The 25438-nt window shown below is 44.9% G+C and overlaps 1 protein-coding gene across 1 annotated transcript; it reads right to left on the bottom strand.

Annotated features, from left to right (window-relative positions):
- Window positions 1-481: 481 nt before the first annotated feature.
- On the bottom strand, window positions 482-24577 carry LOC141476706 (uncharacterized). The gene is made up of 3 exons (XM_074165512.1): window positions 24328-24577; window positions 8592-8758; window positions 482-6423 (listed from the first exon to the last, which is right to left on the bottom strand). Exon 3 carries the CDS (start codon window positions 5721-5723, stop codon window positions 4653-4655), a length of 1071 nt encoding a protein of 356 aa, XP_074021613.1. The 5' UTR covers window positions 5724-6423; window positions 8592-8758; window positions 24328-24577; the 3' UTR covers window positions 482-4652.
- Between the last annotated feature and the right edge of the window lie 861 nt (window positions 24578-25438).

Raw genomic sequence — 25438 nt, 5'->3', positions numbered from 1 at the left:
GAGGCTGTAGAGAGGCGGGGGTCGGTCTCTTCTCCCAAGTTACAGATGATAGGACAAGAGGCAATGGCCTCAAGTTGCGCCAGGGGAAGTTCAGGTTAGATATTAGGAAATATTTCTTTACTGAAAGGGTTGTCAGGCATTGGAATGGGCTGCCCAGGGAGGTGGTTGAGGCACCATCCCTGGAGGTATTCAAGAGAGGAGTTGACATAGTGCTTGGGAATATGGATTAGTGTTGGGTGGTGTGGTGGTGTGTGTGTGGGTTGCGTGTGTGGTGGTTTTTGTTTTTGTTATTTTGTGTTGTGTTTGTTTGTTTGTTTTGGTTTTTTTTTTTTTTTTTTTTTTTTTTTTTTCATTGGTTGGACTAGATGATCTTAAAAGGTCCCTTCCAACCTCTGTGATTCTGTGATTCTGTGATTCTGTGATTCATTGTTATTACTGTCAGAGTGGGAGACGGACCCGAAGTAACGATGAGTCTCAATATGAGTATGGTCGTTCTCCCTTTATTCAAGTTCTCACAGAGTATATAAAGACAGACAAGCAGAGCACACGCTAGCAACAGCTATACGATTGGCTTACAGTCTCTGTTCACGCGCCTAGAGCGCTCACACAATTAGTGCAGACCTCTTGTCCACGCGCAGCAGATGTTTCTCTATCTCCCGGAGGCAGTACCGCTTATCACTTACTTATCATGTAGCTACTTCTTCATACTTCTGTTTCTCAAGGAGAGTTCACAGCCTCCTCCGGGCTTTCATCCCTATCAAAGACTGGGTTGCTCATTGTAATCAAGTCATGCCCTTTTTCACTCAGCCATTCCTCCACAATTCCCCCTTTTTGTTTTTGAGCAATCCAGGCTTGGTTTACTACTTTTAACATAGCTCTCTTAATACAACTAAGCACTAAACATAAGCATAGACCTATAATCACAAGAGTTATTATAATGCGCAAGCCTTCAACAAGCAAGCCTACTAACTGTTGTGGCATATTCCCAAACAAGTTAGTCAGCCACCCATCTAAAAACCCATGGTTTTGATGAATTTTGTTTGCATGCTCTTTTAACCACTGCAACTGTTTATGAATTGATTCGCTGTGATCGGACAAATTCATACAGCACATGCCTTCAAAATCCTCGCAACCATGACCTTGAGCTAATAGCAAAAAGTCAATTGCCACTCTATTCTGCAAAATTGTGTGGCGTAAGCTATTTTGATCTCCTAACAGAGTTTCTATTACCTCAGTGGTGACTTTAGCTTGTTTTTCAGCCCAACAAGCTAACCGTCCTATCTCCTTCAAAGCTCTGCCTGCTGCTGCCCCAGGTACAAACAAGGATAAAAACACTCTCTCAGTGGGATTGAGCAAGGTAACTTCATCATTGCAATTTGGTGGGAGACCCGTGACCGCCCGTTTCGTACGTGCGGCGTTTTCTCCCTTGGTCACATTTTTCCACCAGTTTTGATTTGGGGCCAACAACGTTAATTTGCCAAGATAACATGGACCACCTATTGCATTTTTCGGAATTCCCTGCCATGCCCTGTCACCACATATCAAAAACACGTCTGGCGGCAAGGCTTTTGGGGTACCATTGTTCCAAATTTGCTGTTCCCCTTTCGTTCCAACCCCAAGGGCTCCCAGTCCTTGCTTTGATGTGTCATTTGTGCCACAAAATGCACCTTTATATCTATAGTCATAGTAGTTTGCTTTTGGAGTGACGTGTGTCCACCCCATCCAATTAAATGATCGATAATAATTTACGCCAGTAAAGGCAGGTCCTCCAAAAATTCTGCAGGTTTGAGTCCAGTTCTGGGAGACATTTCCAATTCTCATTGATCCTAACAGTTCTAATTCTTGAGGGTCCCAAGGCAGCGTAACATTCAAGCTATTAAGGAGCGTGGCACTACAATTACTAACGCTCTGGGAATTAGTGCAGTTCTGCTTACTATACTTGCTAAAGTCTTCTACCTTAAAACCAGGCACTCCTATCAAACATGTCCGAAAAGGCTCTCTGTAGCAGAGGCAAGCGATAGACAAAAGGCTTGTTGTCCTGTCTTATTCACCCAGGTGACCCACATGTTTTCCCTAGGTTCAATCTTGTGGAGGGTCATTACCGCCGGGATCAATATCCCCAGGGTCAGGATCTTGAACATCTTGGTTGTCAGGCGGATCATGTCGAGTCAGAGCAGGTTTTACAGCTCGACTGGGCACCCACACTGGACCGCAATCTGTGGAGACACACATATAACCTCGACCATTAAATATAACAGGAACAGGCCCCATCCAAATTCCAGAGACTGGATCTTTATACATCACTTTGAGTTGCGGGAGTATTGTTGTACTATTGAACTTAAGGTTTTGATGGTGAATCATCACTGGCGGTTCCTCTCGATCACCCATGAGACAGAGAAAGTTCAACGTAAAGAGCACACGATGTAGCCTTTGCTGAGCATCTGTCTCTACTCCCTTTTGTTTACCTAGATAGTCCTTCAATACTTGATGAGTGCGTTCCACTAATCCTTGTCCTGTAGGCGAATGTGGGATCCCTGTCGTGTGATCGACCCCCCATCTTAGCAAAAACTTTCTAACCTTTTGACTAACATAAGCAGGCCCATTATCAGTTTTAATGCATTCAGGCACTCCTAATACAGCAAAGCAAGCAAGCAAGCATTTACATACATGATGTGCCTTTTCTCCGGGCAATGCGGTTGCCCAGATCATTTTTGAAAATGTATCAATGGTCACATGTACATACTTCAAGCGACCAAACTCTGGGATATGTGTGACATCCATCTGCCATAACTCTAATGCCTTTAATCCTTTTGGGTTCACTCCTAACCCTATTCCTGGGCCATGGCTTCCACATTTCGGGCAGGCTTGGATAATGCCTCGAGCCTCATTTTCTGTTAAATTAAATTGTCTGCCTCTGCCTAGCTTGCTGAAATTTATCCATAGGAGGCACATGACACACTGGACTAACCAGGCTGTCAGCAAGTTGATTGCCCTGGCCTAGTCCAAGGTCTAGCTGATGACTACGAATATGGATAACACAACAGGCAGCTGTTCTTTGGTCAAGTATAGATCGCAACCGAATAAATAAATTCCCCAGCCTAGGATTAGCTGTCTCTCTAAGTAGAGCGTCTTCCAGGCATGGCACTATTCCAGCCACATATAATGAGTCTGTTACTACATTCAAGGGAGTGCTTAACCAATTGTTCAAGGCCCAAACTACTGCGGTTAGTTCCAATGTTTGAAGGGAATCTCGAGGTTGTCCCTCTATGATATGCTGACACCATTGACCTTTTTCCTGCCAAACACAGGCTGCACGCCGCAAGCGTTTGCCCGCATCTGTGTATACAGTGATACCATCTGACAATGGGTCTTTCTGTACCTTGGGTCTTTCTAGCCACTGATTTCTTTTTAGAACTTGCCACAATTTCCCTTGTGGCTGTTGTGAATGCACTCTCCCACTGTAGCCTAACAAGGCCTTTTGCATGGCAGCGTCATTACGCAGCCACCATTCTAAATCTACAGCGTTAACAGGTATGCTAATATCCTCTGGTTCTTTACCACTGATTTCTATGATTCGTGATCTTCCTTTTCGTATCAATTCACCTACTGCTTCAGTTTGCGTTTGAATGCTCGTTTTTGGTTGTACACTTAAGAACACCCATTCTAAGACATTGAACACATTCTCTTTTGTTACCTTCCCTTCGCATTTGTCAGTGGCATCACCAAAGAAAGAGAAGAGAGAGGCAAGTTCCCCCTTTTTGTTTTGCCACTGACAAATGACTGCATATGGTGAATCTTTCCCATTACATATTATCAGAGACACTGGCAACATTAAAATGCGTCGAGATGACCACGTCGATTGCAGCTTTTGTGTAATTTGTTGTAGTGCTGCTCGCTGCATCGCCGTCAGAGTAACGCCGTTGGCTGGATGATTGCTTCTCAATAATTCTGTTAAGGGTGCAATGTCGGTATTGGAGATGCCAACACAGTTCCGCACCCATTGAATGTCTCCAAGCAGGGTTTGGACATCAGTCAGTGTGCGCAATTGAGTTGCGAGCTCGGTTTTTTGTGGTCGAATCTTGGAGTCTATGATAGACCGTGGTGCTTTGTTTTTGAGCTTCAGTCCTTTCTACTCTCAATAACATTTCTTCAACGCCTGCTCCTTTTGGTAGACTGGCTAGAATTTGCTTGGTGGTCTTATTGGCATTGTCAAAAGCCAATACTTTGAACATCTGTTGTTTGCTGCTGTCATCTAAATCAGGGTGATTCATGATTGCTTCCCACAGTCGGTCAACAAAGTTACTATATTTTTCTGTAGTTCCTTGCATCATGGTACCAAATGACGGAATAGTAGATCCTGGGAGGCCGAGAAACGCCTCTAGGGCAAGTTGCGCCGATCGCTGTAATAGGTTTGCTGGAAATGTCAACTGTACTTGCAAGTCACTAAATTTTCCATGCCCTGTGAACATCTCTGCCATGACTCCACGGAGGGGGTCTCCCTCCCCTTGTCTTCGAGCTGCTTCATTCATGGCTCGTTGTTGCCAGGAGGACTCCCACAACAAATATTGTGTTGGAGTAAGCAACAGTCTCATTAGGTTACGACAATCATATGGACACATCAGATCAGCAGAAAAAATCCAGCTGACAATTTGTCAGGTAGCCTCAGATTTTACTCCATAAGTTGAGATGGTGGTGCGAGCTTGTTGTAAAATTTTCCAATCATGTGGTTCCCATTTGCCAGTATTGTTTACATGTATGACGGGACACGCGAGAGGTGGAGTTCCACCCAGACTAGCGGCTGCTCCCCACTGTCCTTCTAATATAGCGTCTCTAATAATGCCATTCCGGCGTGTAGTTCTCGGAGGTGTTGAGGGATTCACTAGCCATGGAGGCATGTTATCATCCTTCCTCGCCACACGTAAATCTAACTCGTCGAGCCGCCTTAACACTGTCTGTAACATTTTGTCTGTGGACAGTTTACGACTCTTGTCGGCAGGTGGAGTTGGCGGACCAGACGAATCACTGGAGGAGGGTAACGGTGGATACAAGGGAGGCGGAGTTGCTGGAGGCGGTGCTGTGGGCAGAGGCCGACACGCTGCTCTTCCCAAATCGATGAGATCAGTAGACGTTTCAGGCCCCTCCCCTGCTGGAGTTTTCTGAGGAGGCGCTTCCGCATTTGCATTACTTTTCTGTTTTGGTTTCGCATCAGTCACTTCCGCTTTTCCCGAGTTTTGCAAGGGGTTCAGCGGCAAGTCTTTACTTTTCTCAGGAGGGTCAGAGTCCTCATTAGCTCGAATTTCAGCAACAGTTTTACACACAGTCCCGGTCATTCCCTTTACCGCGGGCAGCCCAAAGAACCGCGCAATAGGTCCAGGCTTACTTTCAGGTTTTAAGGCGGCCGCTCCTGGACCTAACATTTGAGCAGCTGCACAGGCTACTTCCCGCTCCGCTTTCATCGCTTTTAAAGTCTCTAGCACAGTATGCCACAACCCACGGACGGCTTTTATCTCTTTCTCCTCTTTTTCATCCCCCTCGATTGTTTTTTGCCACATCGTCCCTCCAAAATCCCGCCATTCCGAAACAGAAAACAGCATAGGTGTGTCAGAAAAATGACCCCATCGCTGTCCTAATTTAATTAACTTTATCAACAGTTTCGCCGGTACTTCATTCCCTCTCTTAGAGAGGATTCCAGCGAGTAGCGTGGCCGCAGCTTCTACTTGCATCACTGCGCCTGGGAGGCGAGAGGCCACCTCGCACCATTGTCTTCTCCCAGCCGTGGTTTCCCACTCCCCTCCTCTAGTTGCTTACCGCAGACTCGGAGAACTCAGTCCCGCTGAGCCATGGATCTCTGGGCATCCTCTGCTACCAGATGTCGGAGTGGGAGACGGACCCGGAGTAACGATGAGTCTCAATATGAGTATGGTCGTTCTCCCTTTATTCAAGTTCACACAGAGTATATAAAGACAGACAAGCAGAGCACACGCTAGCAACAGCTATACGATTGGCTTACAGTCTCTGTTCACGCGCCTAGAGCGCTCACACAATTAGTGCAGACCTCTTGTCCACGCGCAGCAGATGTTTCTCTATCTCCCGGAGGCAGTACCGCTTATCACTTACTTATCATGTAGCTACTTCTTCATACTTCTGTTTCTCAAGGACAGTTCACAGCCTCCTCCGGGCTTTCATCCCTATCAAAGACTGGGTTGCTCATTGCAATCAAGTCGTGCCCTTTTTCACTCAGCCATTCCTCCACATATTACTATTTGCAGGTATGAAGTGTTATTAAGAACATATGTTTGGCATCCATCAAGGAACTCAAACCTGGACTCAAACTTGACTTTGGTATGGCAAATGCTTCCTGCCGTAATCTTCTGTAGTCTAGTTATTTACCATTTTCATCTAGAGAGTTGTTTTTGCCAAGACCTGGAATAGCCAAGAGTTGTGTTTAGTTCTGCAAAGTAAGTGCATTCTTGATTGTTATTAGTCTCGATAACTATTGCTGAAAGTATCTTTGGCTTACCATCCACCACAGCAGATTGTCACAGTTGCTGATGAAAAAACAGATTAGATTTAGCCCTGATGGGCGCTTTATGTAAAAAGACACTAAAGAAAAGATTTGGGTTGAGTATGAAAGAATTTACCATCCAACATATGCACCTGCAGTTCCTTTAAGATAAAACAACAGTCTTTGTGAACAGCAGTTTAAAATTCCATAAAGAAATCCAGCATGTAAATTCAGCCATTGCATATCCAGCACATATTGTAGATGGATACAAGAAATTGGATAGAGTGGACTATAAGCTGCTTTTGCCTGCTTTTTTAAAGCAGCTCCAGAACACGTAAATGCAATGCATGCAGTATACTTGAGAACTATTTTTATCAGCTTCAGATCATAGATAACTTATCACCTATCCTCAAGATATGTTTGTTTCTCTTTTAGTATTATTTCTGTATGTTGCAATACCCAAGTGTTACTTCAGCATTACTACTTCTACTTCTGAAAGATTGAAAACGTCATTTCCAATGAGATGGAGTTATGACTGTTCATACTATGTAATCCCTTTCATAAAGTCATTGTTATGGCACTGTAATGCTATTTTATTTTAGTGGCTATCCAGATTGATTCTGAAGGGGAGGTTATGAACTTATCCCAGGTTGTCTAAAGTCCGTATAATATTGTCAGTGTGATACAGTAACACAGTTAATGTGAAATTTTTGTTTCTTTGTTTGTCTGCTTCTGATTTTTTGGTTGTAGGAATTTGTATTGTTCTTTTTATGCCCTTAAGGGGTAAAAAGAAATAATGTACTGGTTAGGAGAAAAAAAAAAAGAAAAGTAAGAATCTACTTGTTTGTTCATCAGCCATACTACCTATATTTTCTGCTGAATGATTTTTACTTCAACAGTGTAATGAATATATCCTTCTCAGTTCTGTCTTTTGGGAAAAAACCTTTTTCTGTCTCCAAATGAAGAATGTCAGGCATCAGGATGTATAGGATTTCTTCATTCTTTTTTTCTGCGTGCGCTGTCTGGATCAGTGAATTGTTTCAGCTGTGCTGCGCATAGTCTATTTAGCAAATCCATTCCATGTTTAATATTCTATATGTTTTAGCATCTATGGGTTGCCATTGAGAAAAGCAGAAGCCAGCACTTGGATTTTCCATTAATTCTGTTTATTTAGCAATCTGCAGGCATGTGAGAAACTGGACGTGAGAACCTGACAGAAAACAGGATGTCTCAAAGCTCGCTTGCTGCAAGATATCTACCACCTGTGTACATGATATAACATCAAAGGAGGTACGTCCTTGGTTCTCAAAACAACTATATCTTGTTTGCCCCAAGAAACTTGTCTGCAACTCATCTGCCGTGCAGGCCCCAGCACTGCCCAGAGGGCAGAGGCAAGGGGGGCTCGCACAGCAACCGTGTTGGAAAATAATTGGACAAGCACAGGTAACTCACATTAATCGGTCAAACCATGAGTCGACAGGGACTATAAATTACCATTGCCTCCCACTGCAAATGGGACCCTCACCACCGTCAACCCTCACCATCGTTACGACTCGAGAGACCTGAGAATCATGGATCAACAGGACGCTGTTGACTCCGGAGGACCTTCAAGTTGTCACGTGGCGCGGACCGAAGCAGACCTGCTGGTGGTGACCTTTCTTGCTTTGCTCTGTAATACTGCTTCTCTTTTCCTTCTTTCCTATACCTCTGCCTTTTCTCTATCACCATTTAGCATTATTTTCAGGTAACAGTAGTAAAGCTACAGCAAAAAACATCTGACCTCGTTTGTGTCTTAATCGCACCCACGGAATCATTGCGAACCCCTCCTGGACCAATCGGACTGGGACCTTACAAGGCAGAACTCTGACTTCGGTTACATGGGATCAAAAGAAATTCTGTTGCCTCTATTGGAGCAACACTCTGCTTATACTAGTATAATAGAAACAAAAATGTCCCTTTAAAAAAAAACAACCATAAACCCACATTTTTTTTCCTTATGCTTATTTTTTGTTTCATGTTATGTTCATTCATGAGGTAACCTGTTTTAATTTCAATATGAAAAACCCTTATTGAAAGTAAGGCTCACCAGAGCGATGGCTTGGAGAAACAGTCACCCTGAGGTCACATGTTGAAATCCAGCACAGATCAGTAGCAATGAAGCCTCTTTGGGAGATATAAAAACTCTTCAGTGGACTTCAATCCATGCCAAAAGAGATAAGTTCCTCTGGAGAAGCGTCAAGGAGTCTGAAATTGCTAAAGCAGAGTCAATAGCTATGGCTACATTTAATAGGCAATGATGAGAAAGAAACATTACATTTCGTAGATAAAACAAATCATTCACTGCTCTGAACGGCCAGTGCAGCACTTTTTGCCATCACTAACCATAATTAAAATAGCATATTATATTCAGTGAGGAATTCTCTGTACACCCTCATTTGTATCAAACAGCTGATTGTGTCCATATTCTTATGTACATCCTGCTTATAAATGCTTTTTGCTTTATATGAGGCTAATAAAATAAGATTGTTCCAGAAGGATGAGAAATATATAAAGTTGAAGTTAAGTATATTTTACATTTTTCATAGTTTTGCACTTCTTTCCTCCCAGTTGCTCAATTTCCCCTCTTTTTAATCTGTTCTTCAATGTTACATTGACAGATAAAGAACATAAAAACCAAGAACAAATTACCCAGACATGAGTATATTTTTATTTGAGATTTGGTGAACTTAAAACAAAAATTAATTCTTCTGGAGGGAAGGGAAAGGGAAGGAAAGGGAAGGAAAGGAAAGGGAAGGGAAGGAAAGGGAAGGAAAGGGAAGGAAAGGGAAGGAAAGGGAAGGAAAGGAAAGGAAAGGAAAGGAAAGGAAAGGAAAGGAAAGGAAAGGAAAGGAAAGGAAAGGAAAGGAAAGGAAAGGAAAGGAAAGGAAAGGAAAGGAAAGGAAAGGAAAGGAAAGGAAAGGAAAGGAAAGGAAAGGAAAGGAAAGGAAAGGAAAGGAAAGGAAAGGAAAGGCACAAAATCAAACCCCAAAACTTATAATGGGGGAAAAGAATAGTGAGGAACTATGAAAATACCCTTAAGTGTGTGGAGAAAAAAAACCTAGCTGTTTAAAAGTGACCCTCTCTGAATATGAAATACTTGCACATAGCTCTTTGCCTAGTAAACACTGTTACTTCTCTTTCATCCCTGACAAAAAGGTTTTTGTTCTAGAGTCACCCTCCCCCCATATATAACAATTGCACTAATAAAACAGAGCAAGTCTACATGTAAACATTATTATATATGTCTTTAAGAGCATTAGGTACATGTACTACCACGTAACTGTGGGTTACAATTTACAGTGGGGAAAGAAAAGGAACATCCCAGTTTCAAGGTGGGATTTTTTTGAGAAACAAACAAACAAACAAACAAAAACAATGCTAGGAAGACTAGCAATCCAGATACCTTACCTGTGATAATTCTCAGGAGTGTAAATATTTTTCTACATTTACTTTGGGTATATACAGATCTCTGGCATCAATGCTAATAAATTAAACAGTTACATGGAATATTTCTGGATACTAGAAGTCAATTGGCTGTAAAATTAAATTTTAATAGTGGTCCCCAACACACTTTTGAACCATCCGACTTGAGATATCCCAATGTACGGATATGTTTTGGGCTTAGCACAAACCAGGGACCAGTTTTCACACATCCACCTTCTTTTGAAGGTGAAAAGCATTTAATAATATGGACATAGCTTTTTCTGTGCCGATTGGCCTCAGTGTCAGAAAACAGTGCTGCGTACATTTAAACTGTCAATTTCTGTGTTTATTTTCAGCTCCATTTGTTTAAAGATCCATAAAAATTTATTTTCTGCCATTGCTAACAAATAAAGGAATCATGGAGCAGTTCAGGCTGGAAGAGATCGCTGAAGATCATCTTGCCCAACCTGTTACTCAGAGAAGGGCCAGCTTAAGCTGTTCAGGACCTTGTTTGTTCAAACTTTGAATATCTCCAGGGATGGAGATCCCACAAGTCCTCTGGGAACCTGTTCCAGTGTTGGATCACCCTCATGGCAGAAAGATATGCCCATATGTAATCAGAATTTCCATTCCATTACAGCTCTGAGTCCATACTGTGACTTTATCAGCACTGAAATTTGTGCCAGGTGCCAGTCCTGGTTATGTGCCACACAAGCCAGAGAGAATTAACTGCTGGGGACTTAAGCAACCATATTACAAGAGGTGGTCTCTAGACAGTGCTGTGGTGAGCACCTTTTTCCTTGGTTCCCCTGGAGGGAATCGGCTCAGACAGCACCATCAGTGCTCTCAGCTTTCTACAGCAAGAATCCAAGTACTGACATGAAGCACATTCATATCATTAGCTTACCAAATCCTTAAGGTAGATTCACCTTATATTTTCCCTTGGTATTCAGAGGAGAGCATTGGGCATTTCCAGGGGATTATTCAGAACTCAGGCAGGCAAAAGCAAACTAACGACCAACCTTGGCACTGCATTGTTCTTCAAATGCTCCTTCTACCTTAGCTGTCAGCTTAACTTTATTTGTTGACAGCTGTAGGTATGGAGATCTTGGTGACTTCTGGCATTAGCAATATAGTGGGAGAGTAGCCATTTTAGTATCTTTGGTAATCTTTTGCCCTAAGCAACTAATTTGCTTATGCTTTGAGTCAGTCTTATGCTTCTTTCTTTAACAAATATGCCTGCTTTTCTTAAATCTCTTTGAAAGTAAGTTATTTGCTGATGTTTCTGAATGTATGTGTACTGAAAACCACTGAATAATGTAATGAGATAAAAGAAAGCAAATAAGGCATTTGTAAGTCTTTGCCAACACAGCAAAAGGAAAATAGAGCATAGAGAGCATAATCTGTTTAACATGACAAGGAAAAAAGCAGGCAATTAGAATGAAAAGTTATATATTCTCTAATTTGTGTGCATCCATATGGAGACTAAGTATGTGTGTAAGTATGTGCACATACAGCAATAAACATATATACAAATGCAAGCATATATATGAATGCACACATGATGAATTTCTAATTAAAATGAGAACAACATTCAAGCCTAGACTCAAAAGTTATCAGGGGTCTTTAAGAGATTCCCCCTGGAGTTTCTGAGAGCTGAGTTTAGTAGCCAGTAATTTCCAATTTCTTAGATAATGTGTAGGACCATGGTGCTGATTAGCCCTTAAATCACACTCTCCCTAGAAAAGTAAAGTCTTTAATTTCTTTAATGGTTAAAAACATGTTTCTGCTTTTCTCTTTTTCACCTTCAGAAGCTCTTGGCTAATTGTGATCTGGCCTCAATATTTATTTTTGGGTGCTGGGGATAAGCCCTGCTGAAGGAAAATGTGAAGAGGTCTCATTTTTGGTTAATTGCTTTCTCTAGTGGAGAAATGATAAATCATTTTAATTCCTGCATTTTTAAAGTGATTCCTGGGGTTTTTAATCTTGAGTCTCCCTTTGACATAAGCGGGAGTCATGTTGCCGAAATGAGCATGGGATGCTTTGATAATTGAAAGGGACCATGTGTGATAGAATCATACACATTGGAGAGGTAAAATGCCTGTTCCACTAGGAGATCTGGCCAGTTTTCCTTCTAACTCAGGAAATGAAGATATTTACAGCTCATTTATTAATGTATTGTTCAGCCCATCTATAAATGAGTCAGAATAGCTGTCTTCACTCTGTTCACTGGAAGATTGTTGCACAGGATAAATAGACTTTATCAAGTGGAAATGTCCCCTTCCCTAATCTCATCCCATCACTTGTTATTCTTTTTGTGACCCGTGAGTAATCCCTCTCACTCCACATATTTTACACCATTTTGGATATTTTCAGAACATTACCATGCTTTCCTCTAGGCCCTGTTTAGTTGATTTATATGGATTCGATTATTTTAATCTGACTTCATAAATCAAGCCTTAAAGTCCCCACAGGGATTTTGTCTATTTCTTTTTCCCTGAATTCTCTGGACTCTTGAGGTCTTTTACAGATACAACAAGAAAAACTTTTAGTATTGCTGCTGGTATTGCCGAGGAGATCAGCTGCAGTGGAGATAAGCAGCACTGCGGGAAGGGATCGCAGCAAAAACAACCTTAAAAGGACCGGCAAAGAGCTCTTTTTGAGGGCTTTTGAAGCCAGTAAAAGCAACTGGCCCCTGCCAGAACCCGGAAGCTTGTGGGCGGGCTGCTGAGGCGGCGTAGGCGGAACCACTCCCCCACCCCCACCCCCACCCCGCCTCTCAGGAGCACAGCGACCGGTGGGGAGAGCATGCAAGGTGTGGGGTGTGGTGTGGCAAAGGGCACACACGGAGGAACCCAGAGCTCTGTCGGCTAGACAGGTGAGTCCTCCTGGTGATCATCGCCCCCCTTGGTAGGAGTTTAGCCATGGTCTCCACCCAGAGGAAGGTCATGCGCTCGACCCTAAACAGAATGGATGTGGGAACCCAGACGGACCTCCCACAGAAACATGCAGCTGTCCAGGTCACAGGCTGCAGGGAGTGCCAGGACCTTTTACTGGTACCAGATGATAGCTGTGAGACCTGCTGTATAAGATGTGAACAGATCAATGATCTGTTCAGCCTGGTGGCAGAGCTGAAAGAAGAACCTGAAAGGTTGAGGGATAACAGGGAGAAAGGCAGCAAGGGTCCAGGAGCCCCTGTATGCACCCTTGGTCAGGCTGAAGGCGAAAGAGTAAATGAAAAGAGCGAGTGGAAGCAGGTTCGTGGTCGTGGCACCAGGCAACCTCCCACCTTACCTACCTCGTCCTGTGAAGTACCTCTGAGGAACAGATACGAGGTTCTGCTTGAGAATGGCCAGTCGAGTGAGGAAGTAGGTAAGGAGCACCCTATAACACAGATGACTCCTAAGCCAAAAAAGCATATACCCTGCATCACCACCACACCCTCTAAGAAAAAACAAAGGGTTATAGTTGTTGGGGACTCCTTCCTGAGGGGAACAGAGGGCCCAATATGCCGGGTGGACCCTCCTCAGAGGGAAGTCTGCTCTCTTCCTGGAGCCCGGGTGAAGGATGTCACCAGGAAACTTCCTGGTTTAGTATGGTCCTCAGATTATTATCCACCATATTCCATGTAGGTGCAGAGGAGACAGTGACTCGAAGCTCAAGAGCTATAAAGAGAGACTTCAGGGAGTTGGGAGGCTTAGTAAAGGAATCCGGGGTGCAGGTGATTTTTTTCGTCGCTCCCTCCAGTGGCAGGCAATGATGCTGGGATGAGCAGACGGATCAAATCAGTCAATACATGGCTCCATGGCTGGTGTCGCCACCATAACTTTGGGTACTTTGATAGTGGGTTGGCCTATATGGCACTGGGCTTGTTGACAGGAAATGGAAAATGCCTCTCTCAAAGGGGGAAGAATATTCTGTCCCAAGAGATTGCAGGGTTGATTGACAGATCTTTAAACTAGATGTGAAGGGGGAGGGGGGGTGATAACATCAGGCCTGTACTAGAGGCTCCTGAGGCAAAAGGAATCTGGGAATCACAGATAAAGCACCACAAAGGAAGGCCACCTGAAGAACAGCATGAAGGAAATGGAGCCATTCCAGCTAATAAGTCAGCCCCATTGGGCACCCAGCTGAAGTGCCTTTACACAAATGCATGCAGCATGGGGAACAAGCAAGAGGAGTTAGAGATATGCGCACGCCTCCAGGGCTATGATCTTATTGGCATTACCAAGATGTGGTGGGATGGCTCTTATGACTGGAGTGTTGGAATGGAGGGTTACAGACTCTTCAGAAAGGACAGGCTGGGGAGATGAGGAGGAGGTGTTGCCCTCTATGTCAACGACCAGCTGGAGTGTGTGGAGCTCCACCTGGGGATGGATGAAGACCCAACAGAGAGCTTATGGGTCAGGATTAAAGGGAGCACAGGGGCAGGTGATGTTACAGTAGGGGTCTGCTACAGACCACCAGATCAGAGTGACAGGGAGGATGAGGCCCTCTATAGACAGATAGGAGCAGCATTGTGCTCGCACACCCTGGTCCTCATGGGGGACTTCAACCACCCCGATACCTGTTGGAGGGACAACGCAGCAGGGCACATGAAATCCAGGAAGTTCTTGGAATGTGTTAATGATAATTTTCTTCTTCAAATGTTCGAGAAGCCAACGAGGAGAGGAGCCATACTGGACCTTGTCCTTACCAACAAGGAAGGGCTGGTGGGGAATGTCAAGTTCAAGGGTAGCCTCGGCTGCAGCGATCATGAAATGGTAGAATTCAAGATTCATAGGAAAGCGAGGAGGGTGTGCAGCAAGCTCGCTACCCTGAACTTCAGAAGAGCAGACTTTGGTCTCCTGAGAGATCTGATTGGCAGGGTAGCGTGGGAGAAAGAACTGCAGGGGAGAGGGGCCCAAGAAAGCTGGTTGGCATTCAAGGATCCCCTCCTCCAAGCTCAGGAGAGGTGCATCCCAAAAAAGAAGAAGTCAAGCAAAATAGCCAGAAGGCCTGCATGGATGAAAAAGGAACTGCTGGACAAGCTCAGGACCAAAAAGGAGGCCTATAGAGGGTGGAAGCAGGGACGGGTAGAATGGACAGAATATAAAGAAACTGTCCGAGTGGCCAGGAACCAGATCAGGCAAGCGAAAGCCCAGGCAGAACTAAATCTAGCCAGGGACATCAAAAACAATAAGAAAAACTTCTACAGATATGTCAGGGACAAAGGCAAGACTAGGGAAGTTGTGGGCCCTCTCCAGAAGGAAATGGGAGACCTGGCCTCCCAGGATATGGATAAGGCTGAGCTACTGAATGACTTTTTTGCCTCATTCTTCACCGGCAAGGGCTCTAAGCACGCTGCCCAAGTCACGGAAGGCAAAAACAGGGGCTCTGCAAATGAAGAACTGCCCACAGTAGGAGAAGACCAGGTTTGAGACCACCTAAGGAACCTGAAGGTGCATAAGTCCATGGGACCTGACGAAATCTATCCACGGGTCCTGAGGGAGCTGGCAGATGAAGTTGCTAAGCCGCTTTCCATGATCTTTGAGAAATCATGGCAATCTGGCCAAGTTCCCGCTGACTGGAAAAAGGGGAACATAACCCCGATATTCAAAAAAGGAAAAAAGGAAGACCCAGGGAACGATAGGCCAGTCAGCCTCACCTCTGTGCCTGGCAAGATCATGGAGCAGATCCTCCTGGAATCTCTGCTAAGGCACATGGAAAATAAGGAGGTGATTGGAGACAGCCAGCATGGCTTCACCAAGGGCAAATCGTGCCTGACAAATTTGGTGGCCTTTTATGATACTGCCACAGGTTTGGTGGACAAGGGCAGAGCAACAGACGTCATCTCCCTGGACTTATGCAAAGCGTTTGACACTGTCCCGCACAACATCCTGGTCTCAAAATTGGAAAGTCATGGGTTCAATGGATGGACCACTCGGTGGATCAGGAACTGGCTGAATGGCTGCACTCAAAGGGTTGTGGTCAATGGTTCAATGTCCAATTGGCAGCCAGTGACGAGTGGTGTTCCTCAGGGGGTCGGTACTGGGACCAGTGCTGTCCAACATCTTTGTCGGAGACATGGACAGTGGGATAGAGTGCACCCTCAGCAAGTTTGCCGTCGACACTGAGCTCGGTGGCGCGGTCGACACGCTGGAGGGAAGGGATGCCATCCAGAGGGACCTGGACAGGCTTGAGAGATGGGCTCGTGCAAACTGCATGAAGTTCAACCAGGCCAAGTGCAGGGTCCTGCACCTGGGATGTGGCAATCCCAGGCACAAATACAGGTTGGGCGGAGAATGGCTGGAGAGCAGCCCTGAGGAGAAGGACTTGGGGGTGTTGTTGGATGAGAAGCTCAACATTAGCTGGCAATGTGCACTGGCAGCCCAGAAAGCCAACCGCATCCTGGGCTGCATCAAGAGAAGTGTGGCCAGCAGGTTGCGGGAGGTGATTCTCCCCCTCTACTCTGCACTCGTGAGACCCCACCTGGAGTACTGTGTCCAGCTTTGGAGTCCTCAACACAGGAAGGACATGGACCTGTTGGAACGGGTCCAGCAGAGGGCCACGAAGATGCTCAGAGGGCTGGAGCACCTCTCCTATGAAGACAGGCTGAGAGAGCTGGGGTTGTTCAGCCTGGAGAAGAGAAGGCTCCAGGGAGACCTCATAGCAGCCTTCCAATATCTGAAGGGAGCCTACAGGAGAGCCAGAGAGGGACTTTTTGTCAGGAAGTGTAGTGACAGGACAAGGGGTAATGGTTTTGAAGTCGAAGAGGGGAGATTTAGACTAGATATTAGGAGGACATTCTTTACTGTGAGGGTGGTGAAGCACTGGAACAGGTTGCCCAAGGAAGTTGTGGATGCCCCATCCCTGGAAGTGTTTAAGGCCAGGCTGGATGGGGCTTTGATCAATCTGGTCTAGTGGAGGTGTCCCTGCCCATGGCAGGGGGGTTGGAACTAGATAATCTTTAAGGTCCCTTACAACTCTAACCATTCTATGATTAAAAATGCCAGGTAGAATAAGACAGTTTGAAGGTGTCTCAGAGATGATCTGAAGACCATGTTGGAGCACAGAGGTATTTATTCCCCCTTTTTATGAAGACCATATAATCCATGGAAGGAGTGTGCACACCCTTCTTCCAAAAAAGGATATTTTTTTCTCCAATGAGCAATTCAGGAAGTTACATCAAAGGTTTTTTGAGATACTAAGGTCCTTGATCCCTTCACAGTCCAATACTGTGTATACTGCAAGAAAGAAGGAACTGAGAATCAAGATCTTGTGGTTTAAATATTGCCTACGTTGTCTGGTTTTTTTTTTTTCACTGAATTTTTTTTTTTTTTTTAGAGTTGGAAGGGACCATATGGATCATCTAGTCCAACTCCCCTGCTGAAGCAGGATTGCTTAGAGAATGCTACTCAGGACTGCATCCAGGCGGGTCTTGAAAATCTCCAAAGAAGGGGACTCCACAACCTCCCTGGGCAGCCTGTTCCAGGGCTCTGTCACCCTCACCGTGAAGAAATTCTTCCTCATATTCGAGTGGAACCTCCTATGTTCCAACTTGTGCCCGTTGCCCCTTGTCCTGTCACTGGGAACCACTGAAAAGAGTCTGGTTCCCTCCTCCTTCAACCCACCCTTGAGATACTTATAGGCATTAATAAGGTCTCCCCTCAGCCTTCTCTTCTCCAGACTAAAGAGTCCCAGCTCTCTCAGCCTTTCTTCATAAGGGAGATGCTCCAATCCCTTAATCATCTTTGTTGCCCTTCGCTGGACTCTTTCCAGTAGTTCCCTATCCCTCTTGAATTGGGGAGCCCAGAACTGGATGCAACACTCCAGTTGTGGCCTCACCAGTGCAGAGTAGAGGGGGAGAATGACTTCCCTCGACCTACTAGCCACACTCTTCCCTATGCAGCCCAGGATTCCGTTGGCCTTCCTGGCCACAAGAGCACATTGCTTGCTCATTGTCATTTTGCTGTCTACCAGGACTCCCGGATCTTTCTCTTCGGAGCTTGGCTCCTGCAGGTCCACGCCTAACCTGTATTGGTGCCTGACATTCTTCTTGCCCAGGTGTAGCACCTTACACTTTTCCCTGTTGAACCTCATGAGGTTCTTCCTTGCCCAGCTCTCCAGCCTGTCCAGGTCTCTCTGGATGGCAGCACGGCCCTCCGGGGTGTCAGCCACCCCACCCAACTTGGTATCATCAGCAAACTTGCTGAGGATACACTCTGTCCCCTCGTCCAGGTCACTGATGAATATGTTGAACAGGACTGGACCAAGTATTGACCCCTGGGGGACACCACTGGTTACAGGCCTCCAGCTTGAACCTGCTCCATTAACCATTACCCTTTGGGTCCTGTCACATAGCCAGTTCTCAATCCACCTCACTGTCCCCTCATCCAGCCCACACTTCCTTAGTTTTCCAATGAGGATGTTATGGGAGACAGTGTCAAAAGCCTTGCTGAAGTCAAGGTAGATGATATCTGCTGCCCTCCCCTCATCCAGCCAACCAGTTATGGCATCATAGAAAGCTAAGTCTGTTGTTTTATCAGTTTAGTCTATTCTCACCCTGTCCAGTGTAAGGGCATGACAATTTATCATCAGTAACACAAAACATATATATTTACTCTCCCTATTCATCATCCAAAAAAAATCTTGTACATATTTAAGTGGGAAGAAGGAAGACAAAAATAATATACCCTTTTATGATTTGTACAAGGCAAAACAAAGAAATTTAGGGCAGCAACGTTTCTACAGTTTGCAGTGTAGAAAATACAACAGGGACTTCAGAAAAGAAAATTAAAAACCAATAAAAATTTAAGCATGTGTTTTTAAAGCATAGCAAAAATATCTATTAATTGGGTAAAGTAGTCATTAAAGCACAGTTGAGGTTGCCACCACAAATCATTTAAACATCAAAAGCAAAACTCAGTCTTTTAATGTTCATTTTCTCTTTCACCCTGTGAAGAGTATTTTCTGGTTGCTGCTTTATCACATTTGCATCAAAAGGCCATGGAAGTATCTAAAGCATCCTGGCAGTGGAAGCTGAAATGGAGACATTTTGCATGAAAAGACGTGAGAATTTTAATGTGCTTATTCCAGTTAATTATTAAGCAGCCCAACAGTCCTGTAAGTCTGATGGGAACATACATTCTTGCTTTACAGTTAGGGTCATTCAGGTTTTAAAAGAATGGGCTATTGTGAGGGGAAAAGCAGGGATGGGTACAATTAACTTGTCTAAGACTAATCTCAGAAATGCTGGTTCAGAATAACAGTATTTCTCTTAAGTACCAGCAATCTACCAGGAGGCCATGTTAGGATCCTGAAAATTCCCCGGATTTCACCCTGGTGCCATTAGCACCTGCCTGACCTTGTAGTAACTCTGAGAGGTGTGTTGGCATACTCGCCTCTGTTGATTTCTGCATGTTAACCACAGGTGTCTTCTCTGTCTGAGAAGAAACTTCTTTACGGTGAGCACTGGAACAGGCTGCCCAGGGAGGTTGTGGAGTCCCCGTCTCTGGAGATTTTCAAGACCCGCCTGGATGCAGTCCTGAGTAACATGCTCTGACATGCTCTGGGCAATCCTGCTTCAGCAGGGGAGTTGGACTAGATGATCTTTATGGTCCCTTCCAACTCTAAAAAATTCAGTGAAATTCAGTGACAGCAAAATACAGTCAATTGATACAAATACAAAATACAATACAATGGATATGGGAATCATCCAGGGCAGCTTTCAGTAAGAGTACAAAGCAACATGTACTTGCCAAAAAACCAGGAAGTCTGGCTTCATATCCCTTTTTGTTTCAAAGGATTCAAAACTTCATCTCCGGTTTCCATTGCAAGTATCCTACCCAGCAAAATACAGGATACTGACGTGTGGAAACAAACCCTACAACTCGAATAGAGTTATAAAGCAGGTGCGTTTATTGCGGCGCCAGGTGCAAGGGGGATTTCTCCTCCTAACTTGCACACTGGCTCGTAAAACAAGCATCTATTTATGATAAAAAGCATACATATTCATTAATGTGGGCTGGGTTATTATAATTAATTCTAAGAAAAGGCGTTACTATTCTAATTATTTCTAGGAACTCATTATCATAAGTCTCCTCCCCTTGCCGCATGCATACTGTCGCCTGGTGGTTGTGGGCCGGGGTCTTCTGGAGGAAGGCTCATAGTCTTCTTCACCGTGTACTTTTACCTTTGGCTTAGAATGCTGGGCTGGCTGGACCCCAAACCGCGAAACTGGTCCCGACCAGATGGACACTTTACCCAGACAATTGGGTTCCTCCTTAGCATGCAGGCTGTTCCTGCTATCTTATACACAAGGCCAGTTCCTTATCTTGGAATGCTGGGCTCCTGGGCTCCCGAGCTCTGTTCTTTGCCAAGCTGTACTAAGTCTACACTAACGACCTTTAACCATTCATTCTCCAAATCAAGTCCCCCCTTTTCTTTCACCTTTGTAAATTCTTTTACAATTGCCTATAACACACTTTCCTTCTCCATCTGATTTCTAAAATACTTCCCTGACTCCACTCGTTCACGGAGCTGATGTTTCTTCCATTGAATGTATTCATCTTTGGTCCCCCTGGTACAACACATAAGACATCTAGCTAATGCTAGATGTCCTGGGCTGCATCAAAAGAAGTGTTGCCAGCAGATCCAGAGAGGTGATTCTGCCACTTTGCTCTGGTGAGACCTCACCTGGAGTACTGTGTGCAGGTCTGGAGCCCTCAATATAGAAAGGACATGGACCTGATGGAGCGGGTCCAGAGGAGGGCCACCAAAATGATCAGGGGGCTGGAGCACCTCTCCTATGAGGACAGACTGAGGGAGCTGGGGTTGTTTAGCTTGGAGAAAAGGAGGCTCCGGGGAGACCTCATAGCGGCCTTCCAGTACCTGAGGGGGGCCTACAGGAAGGCTGGGGAGGGTCTGTTTACAAAGGCCTGCAGCGACAGGACGAGGGGCAATGGTTTTAAGCTGGAGAAGGGGAGATTTAGATTGGATATTAGGAAAAAATTCTTTACCATGAGGGTGGTGGAACACTGGAACGGGTTGCCCAGGGAGGTGGTTGAGGCCCCTTCCCTTGAGATATTCAAGGTGAAGCTCGACGAGGCCCTGGGCAACCTGGTCTAGTTGGGGGTGTCCCTGCTGACTGCGGGGAGGTCGGACTAGATGACCTTTGGAGGTCCCTTCCGGCCTGGACCAATCTATGAATCTATGAATCTATGCACACACACTAAGATTCCTAACACAAGTATTGCTACTAGAAGGATAAACAGTTGTTTAAGCCAAGCCAGGTTAGGTAACCACGAGGTTAACTTTTCCCAAAGGTCTGAAAACTTGAATGTGGTGTCATCTTGCGCAGTCTGATGCAAAATCTGAGTTTTAGCTATGAACTTGCTCCATCCCCAGGCTATTGTCCTATTCACCGGCCCCCTGCGTCTATATTCCCCGTGTTCCCAGGTACAATTGTTACTGCTAATTAACACAACAAGCACTTCTTTCAACACTTGTAAATCAAATCTGGGTCCTAAGGGGTAAATATTATCATCGTACTCACAATACCCTTTCAACTCATTTCCCCCTCTTGCACAAAATTTGGGTCAGGTTCCATTGGCCCAGTTCCAATTGCTTGCTGCCACCTCATATAGAGGCAATTTCATTTCTCCTTTGGGTAGGGTAGTACATACCCAACAATCTGGCAGATTAGTAGCCCTTACTAATGTTTCCAGATTTCATGAATATGTATTCATATCCCATGTCCCTCCCCCTGAGATACAAAGTCCTGGCATGTTGACGACTATTAATGTCATTAATGTTCATCTTTTCGTTGGAGGCGAAGTTTCAGGGGTCCGGCCTGCGTTGATGTCCATTGGGGTTCTGGAGCTCTCTTGACTCGAGTCCAATGGATTGAAGCGGTAAACCATGCCAATTCAGGTACCAATTTAGTTAGGAGAGTGTATGGATTTGCTACTACCGGATGTAAATCCTCAACAATTTTGTTGATAGCCCTGAGATCCTGTACTATGCGATAGCTACCATCCGGCTTTTTGACAGGTAATATTGGAGTGTTATACTCTGATTCACATTCTTTCAGCAGCCCATACTCGATAAACTGGTCTATAGTTTGTCGGATCCCCTTCCTATCCTCTATCCTGAGGGGATACTGTTTGACTCTCACCGGTCGTGCTCCTTGTTTGGGTTTTATCACTATAGGGGAAGCACTTTTTGCTCTCCCCGGCACTCCCGAGGCCCATACCCCCAGATAAATTTGGTCTCTAATCTCCTCAGGCACTCCTGGAGTAATGGGAGTTCCTATCAGGGCCAAACTTAGTACTTCAATTAGTTGATCTTCTCTTATCCGAAGTTCAATTTTTCCTTTTTTGAATTTAATTTCTGCTCCCAATTGTTCTAATAAATCTCGCCCTAGCAGGGGTTTCGGGGAGCTTGGCATATATAAGAATTTGTGTATCCCCAATTGCTTTCCCAATTTGAACCTAAGAGGTTTGAGAAAATATGCCTTTTCACTCTGGCCAGTGGCTCCCTTTACTGTTACAAAATCAGTATCAATAGGGGTCAGGGCTTGATTCAAGACCGAGAACGTTGCTCCTGCATCTACTAAAAATTCTATTTCTTGTTGCTTTTTCCCTAGCCTTAGAGTAACCAGTGGATCCGCTAGGGTAGATTCCCCAGGTCCCCGTCAGTCCCCCTTTGCCTGGACCTGTATCCTTCCCTTCTCAGAGGCCTTTTAGGTCTCATATCTCCAAATCCTTTACTCTCTTGTAGCGCCGCTACTAACTGTCACTTATCTTTCCTTCCGTCTTAACAGTCTCCATGCTTCTCTGCTTTCTGCCAGCCTCAACTCTCTCCGGATATCACTTGCTGCAACATCTCTTCAACTTTCCTTTTCCTTCTTTCTTATTACACCATTGGGTCTTGTGGAGCCACTAGTCTGTGGAGGAATGGCTGAGTGAAAAAGGGCACGACTTGATTACAATGAGCAACCCAGTCTTTGATAGGGATGAAAGCCCGGAGGAGGCTGTGAACTCTCCTTGAGAAACAGAAGTATGAAGAAGTAGCTACATGATAAGTAAGTGATAAGCGGTACTGCCTCCGGGAGATAGAGAAACATCTGCTGCGCGTGGACAAGAGGTCTGCACTAATTGTGTGAGTGCTCTAGGTGCGTGAACAGAGACTGTAAGCCAATCGTATAGCTGTTGCTAGCGCGTGCTCTGCTTGTCTGTCTTTATATACTCTGTGTGAACTTGAATAAAGTGAGAACGATCATACTCATATTGAGACTCATCGTTATTCCGGGTCCGTCTCCCACTCCGACACTAGTCCACAGTCCTGCTGATATTTGGGGTGGTTCCAAAGGGTGAAAAACATGTCCGCATAGGTGACTTCATCCCACTTTCCTTCCCTTCTAAGGAATAGCATTAATTGTAATATAGTATTGTAATTAAGGGTCCCGTTAAAGGGCCATTTCTCCTGATCATCTAACTTGTAAAGGGGCCACCATTGATTACAATATTTAATTAAGGTTTTCTTGTCCACGCTGCCACCTGGTGAACCTCTGATCTCCTTCCAGTGTGCTAAAATACACCCTAGGGGACTCTTTTTCAGTATCTCGCCTCCTTGATTATTGCCCATTTTATGTCCTCCTTACCCCCTTGGTTAAGAGGTGACCCTGATCTCCGTGTGTCACCTGGGTGTTATTCCTGTTTCCCTCCTGGGAAATGGTACAGCTATATCCCTGTTGCTACCTTTATCTCCAGGGGTAGGCTATGTCTCCACAGATTGCTTGTTTCAACTCTCCCACCCGCTCGATCTTTTCCCACTCAGTCCAGCTACCACACTGTGGACACCAAAAATCGTCCTCCTGATCTACCCAAACCTCCGTATTACAAGCAAAGCACTTTAAGATAAAAATAGGATCACAAACGTTATCCGAATGTCCAAGACACTGCCACTCAATATTCTCAATATTTGGTTCACACAATGTTTCTTTACAGTCTGTCATACGCTTCGTTCGTCTCCGGCCGCTCTCCTCGCGGAGAACACGGAACCGCGGATCAGAACTCCACACTCGCTCCGCAGCAGTGCCGCGTCTCAATCACTCATTTCACTCATACAATAATTTCCACCTTATATTAGACAATAACACGGTAGTGGTACCTTATGACAAATACAACAAGTAACCAACAGTATTACAATTCCACACACTAACACAAAAACCAAAACCGAGGGATCCCACACAAACATAACCCAACCGTTAGCCCAAGCTTGAGCATACCCTGGGGCAAGTACACCGACTCTTTACCACGCGTAGGACGTCTCCTCACGACTTACAGGTCCCCCCCTTAAGAAAAACCTAAACATACCTGGTCCGCAGTAGATGGTCCTTGTCTGTCCCCGCGGTGATCTGGGTGAGTGGGGGAGTCCTCCCGAGAAATCTCGGGGGGGCCCAGAGGAGTCCCATCCTCAGCAGGTCCCGCAGCCGGACAGAGGGGGTCCCATCTGGGGTGCCAAATTGACGTGCGGAAACAAACCCTACAACTCGAATAGAGTTATAAAGCAGGCATGTTTATTGCGGCGCCGGGTGCAAGGGGGATTTCTCCTCCTAACTTGCACACCGGGTCGTAAAACAAGCATCTATTTATGATAAAAAGCATACATATTCATTAATGTGGGCTGGGTTATTATAATTAATTCTAAGAAAAGGCATTACTATTCTAATTATTTCTAGGAACTCATTATCATAAGTCTCCTCCCCTTGCCGCATGCATACTGTCGCCTGGTGGTCGTGGGCCGGGGTCTTCTGGAGGAAGGCTCATAGTCTTCTTCACCGTGTACTTTTACCTTTGGCTTAGAATGCTGGGCTGGCTGGACCCCAAACCGCGAAACTGGTCCCGACCAGATGGACACTTTACCCAGACAATTGGGTTCCTCCTTAGCATGCAGGCTGTTCCTGCTATCTTATACACAAGGCCAGCTCCTTATCTTGGAATGCTGGGCTCCTGGGCTCCGAGCTCTGTTCTTTGCCAAGCTGTACTAAATCTACACTAACGACCTTTAACCATTCATTCTCCGAATCAGTGGGAATCATCTTACATTAACATAGAAACATGGAGTCAGTGATCCCTCGCTCTAAAACCATGCACCTCTGTAGGTTGAGCTGAACAGTTACTCAGCCAGCCTTCAGAAACATAACCATTATCACTGACACAGCAGGATCCTAATGCTGAAATCTACATAGATGGAATAAATCCATGCTATGAAGAAAAAGAAACATGGTGCTAGCTGATACAGGAGGAATAGAAGGAGTTTTTATTTCTTATGATTATTCACCGTATTTTTGAAGGACAGTTTCATCTGATGATAGAATTGGGGCAGATGAGTGGGAATGAATTCTTAAAAGAGGATTTTATTTAGTTAGTTAGTTTTTATTTAGTTTATTTATTTTCCACCCAGCTCTGGAATATAAGATTAATA

Source organism: Numenius arquata, chromosome W, assembly GCF_964106895.1.
Source record: "Numenius arquata chromosome W, bNumArq3.hap1.1, whole genome shotgun sequence".
NCBI classification, from domain to species: Eukaryota; Metazoa; Chordata; class Aves; order Charadriiformes; family Scolopacidae; genus Numenius; species Numenius arquata.
The sequence above is the reverse complement of the archived record's forward strand: the minus strand, read 5'-3'. Positions and strand labels throughout refer to the sequence as shown.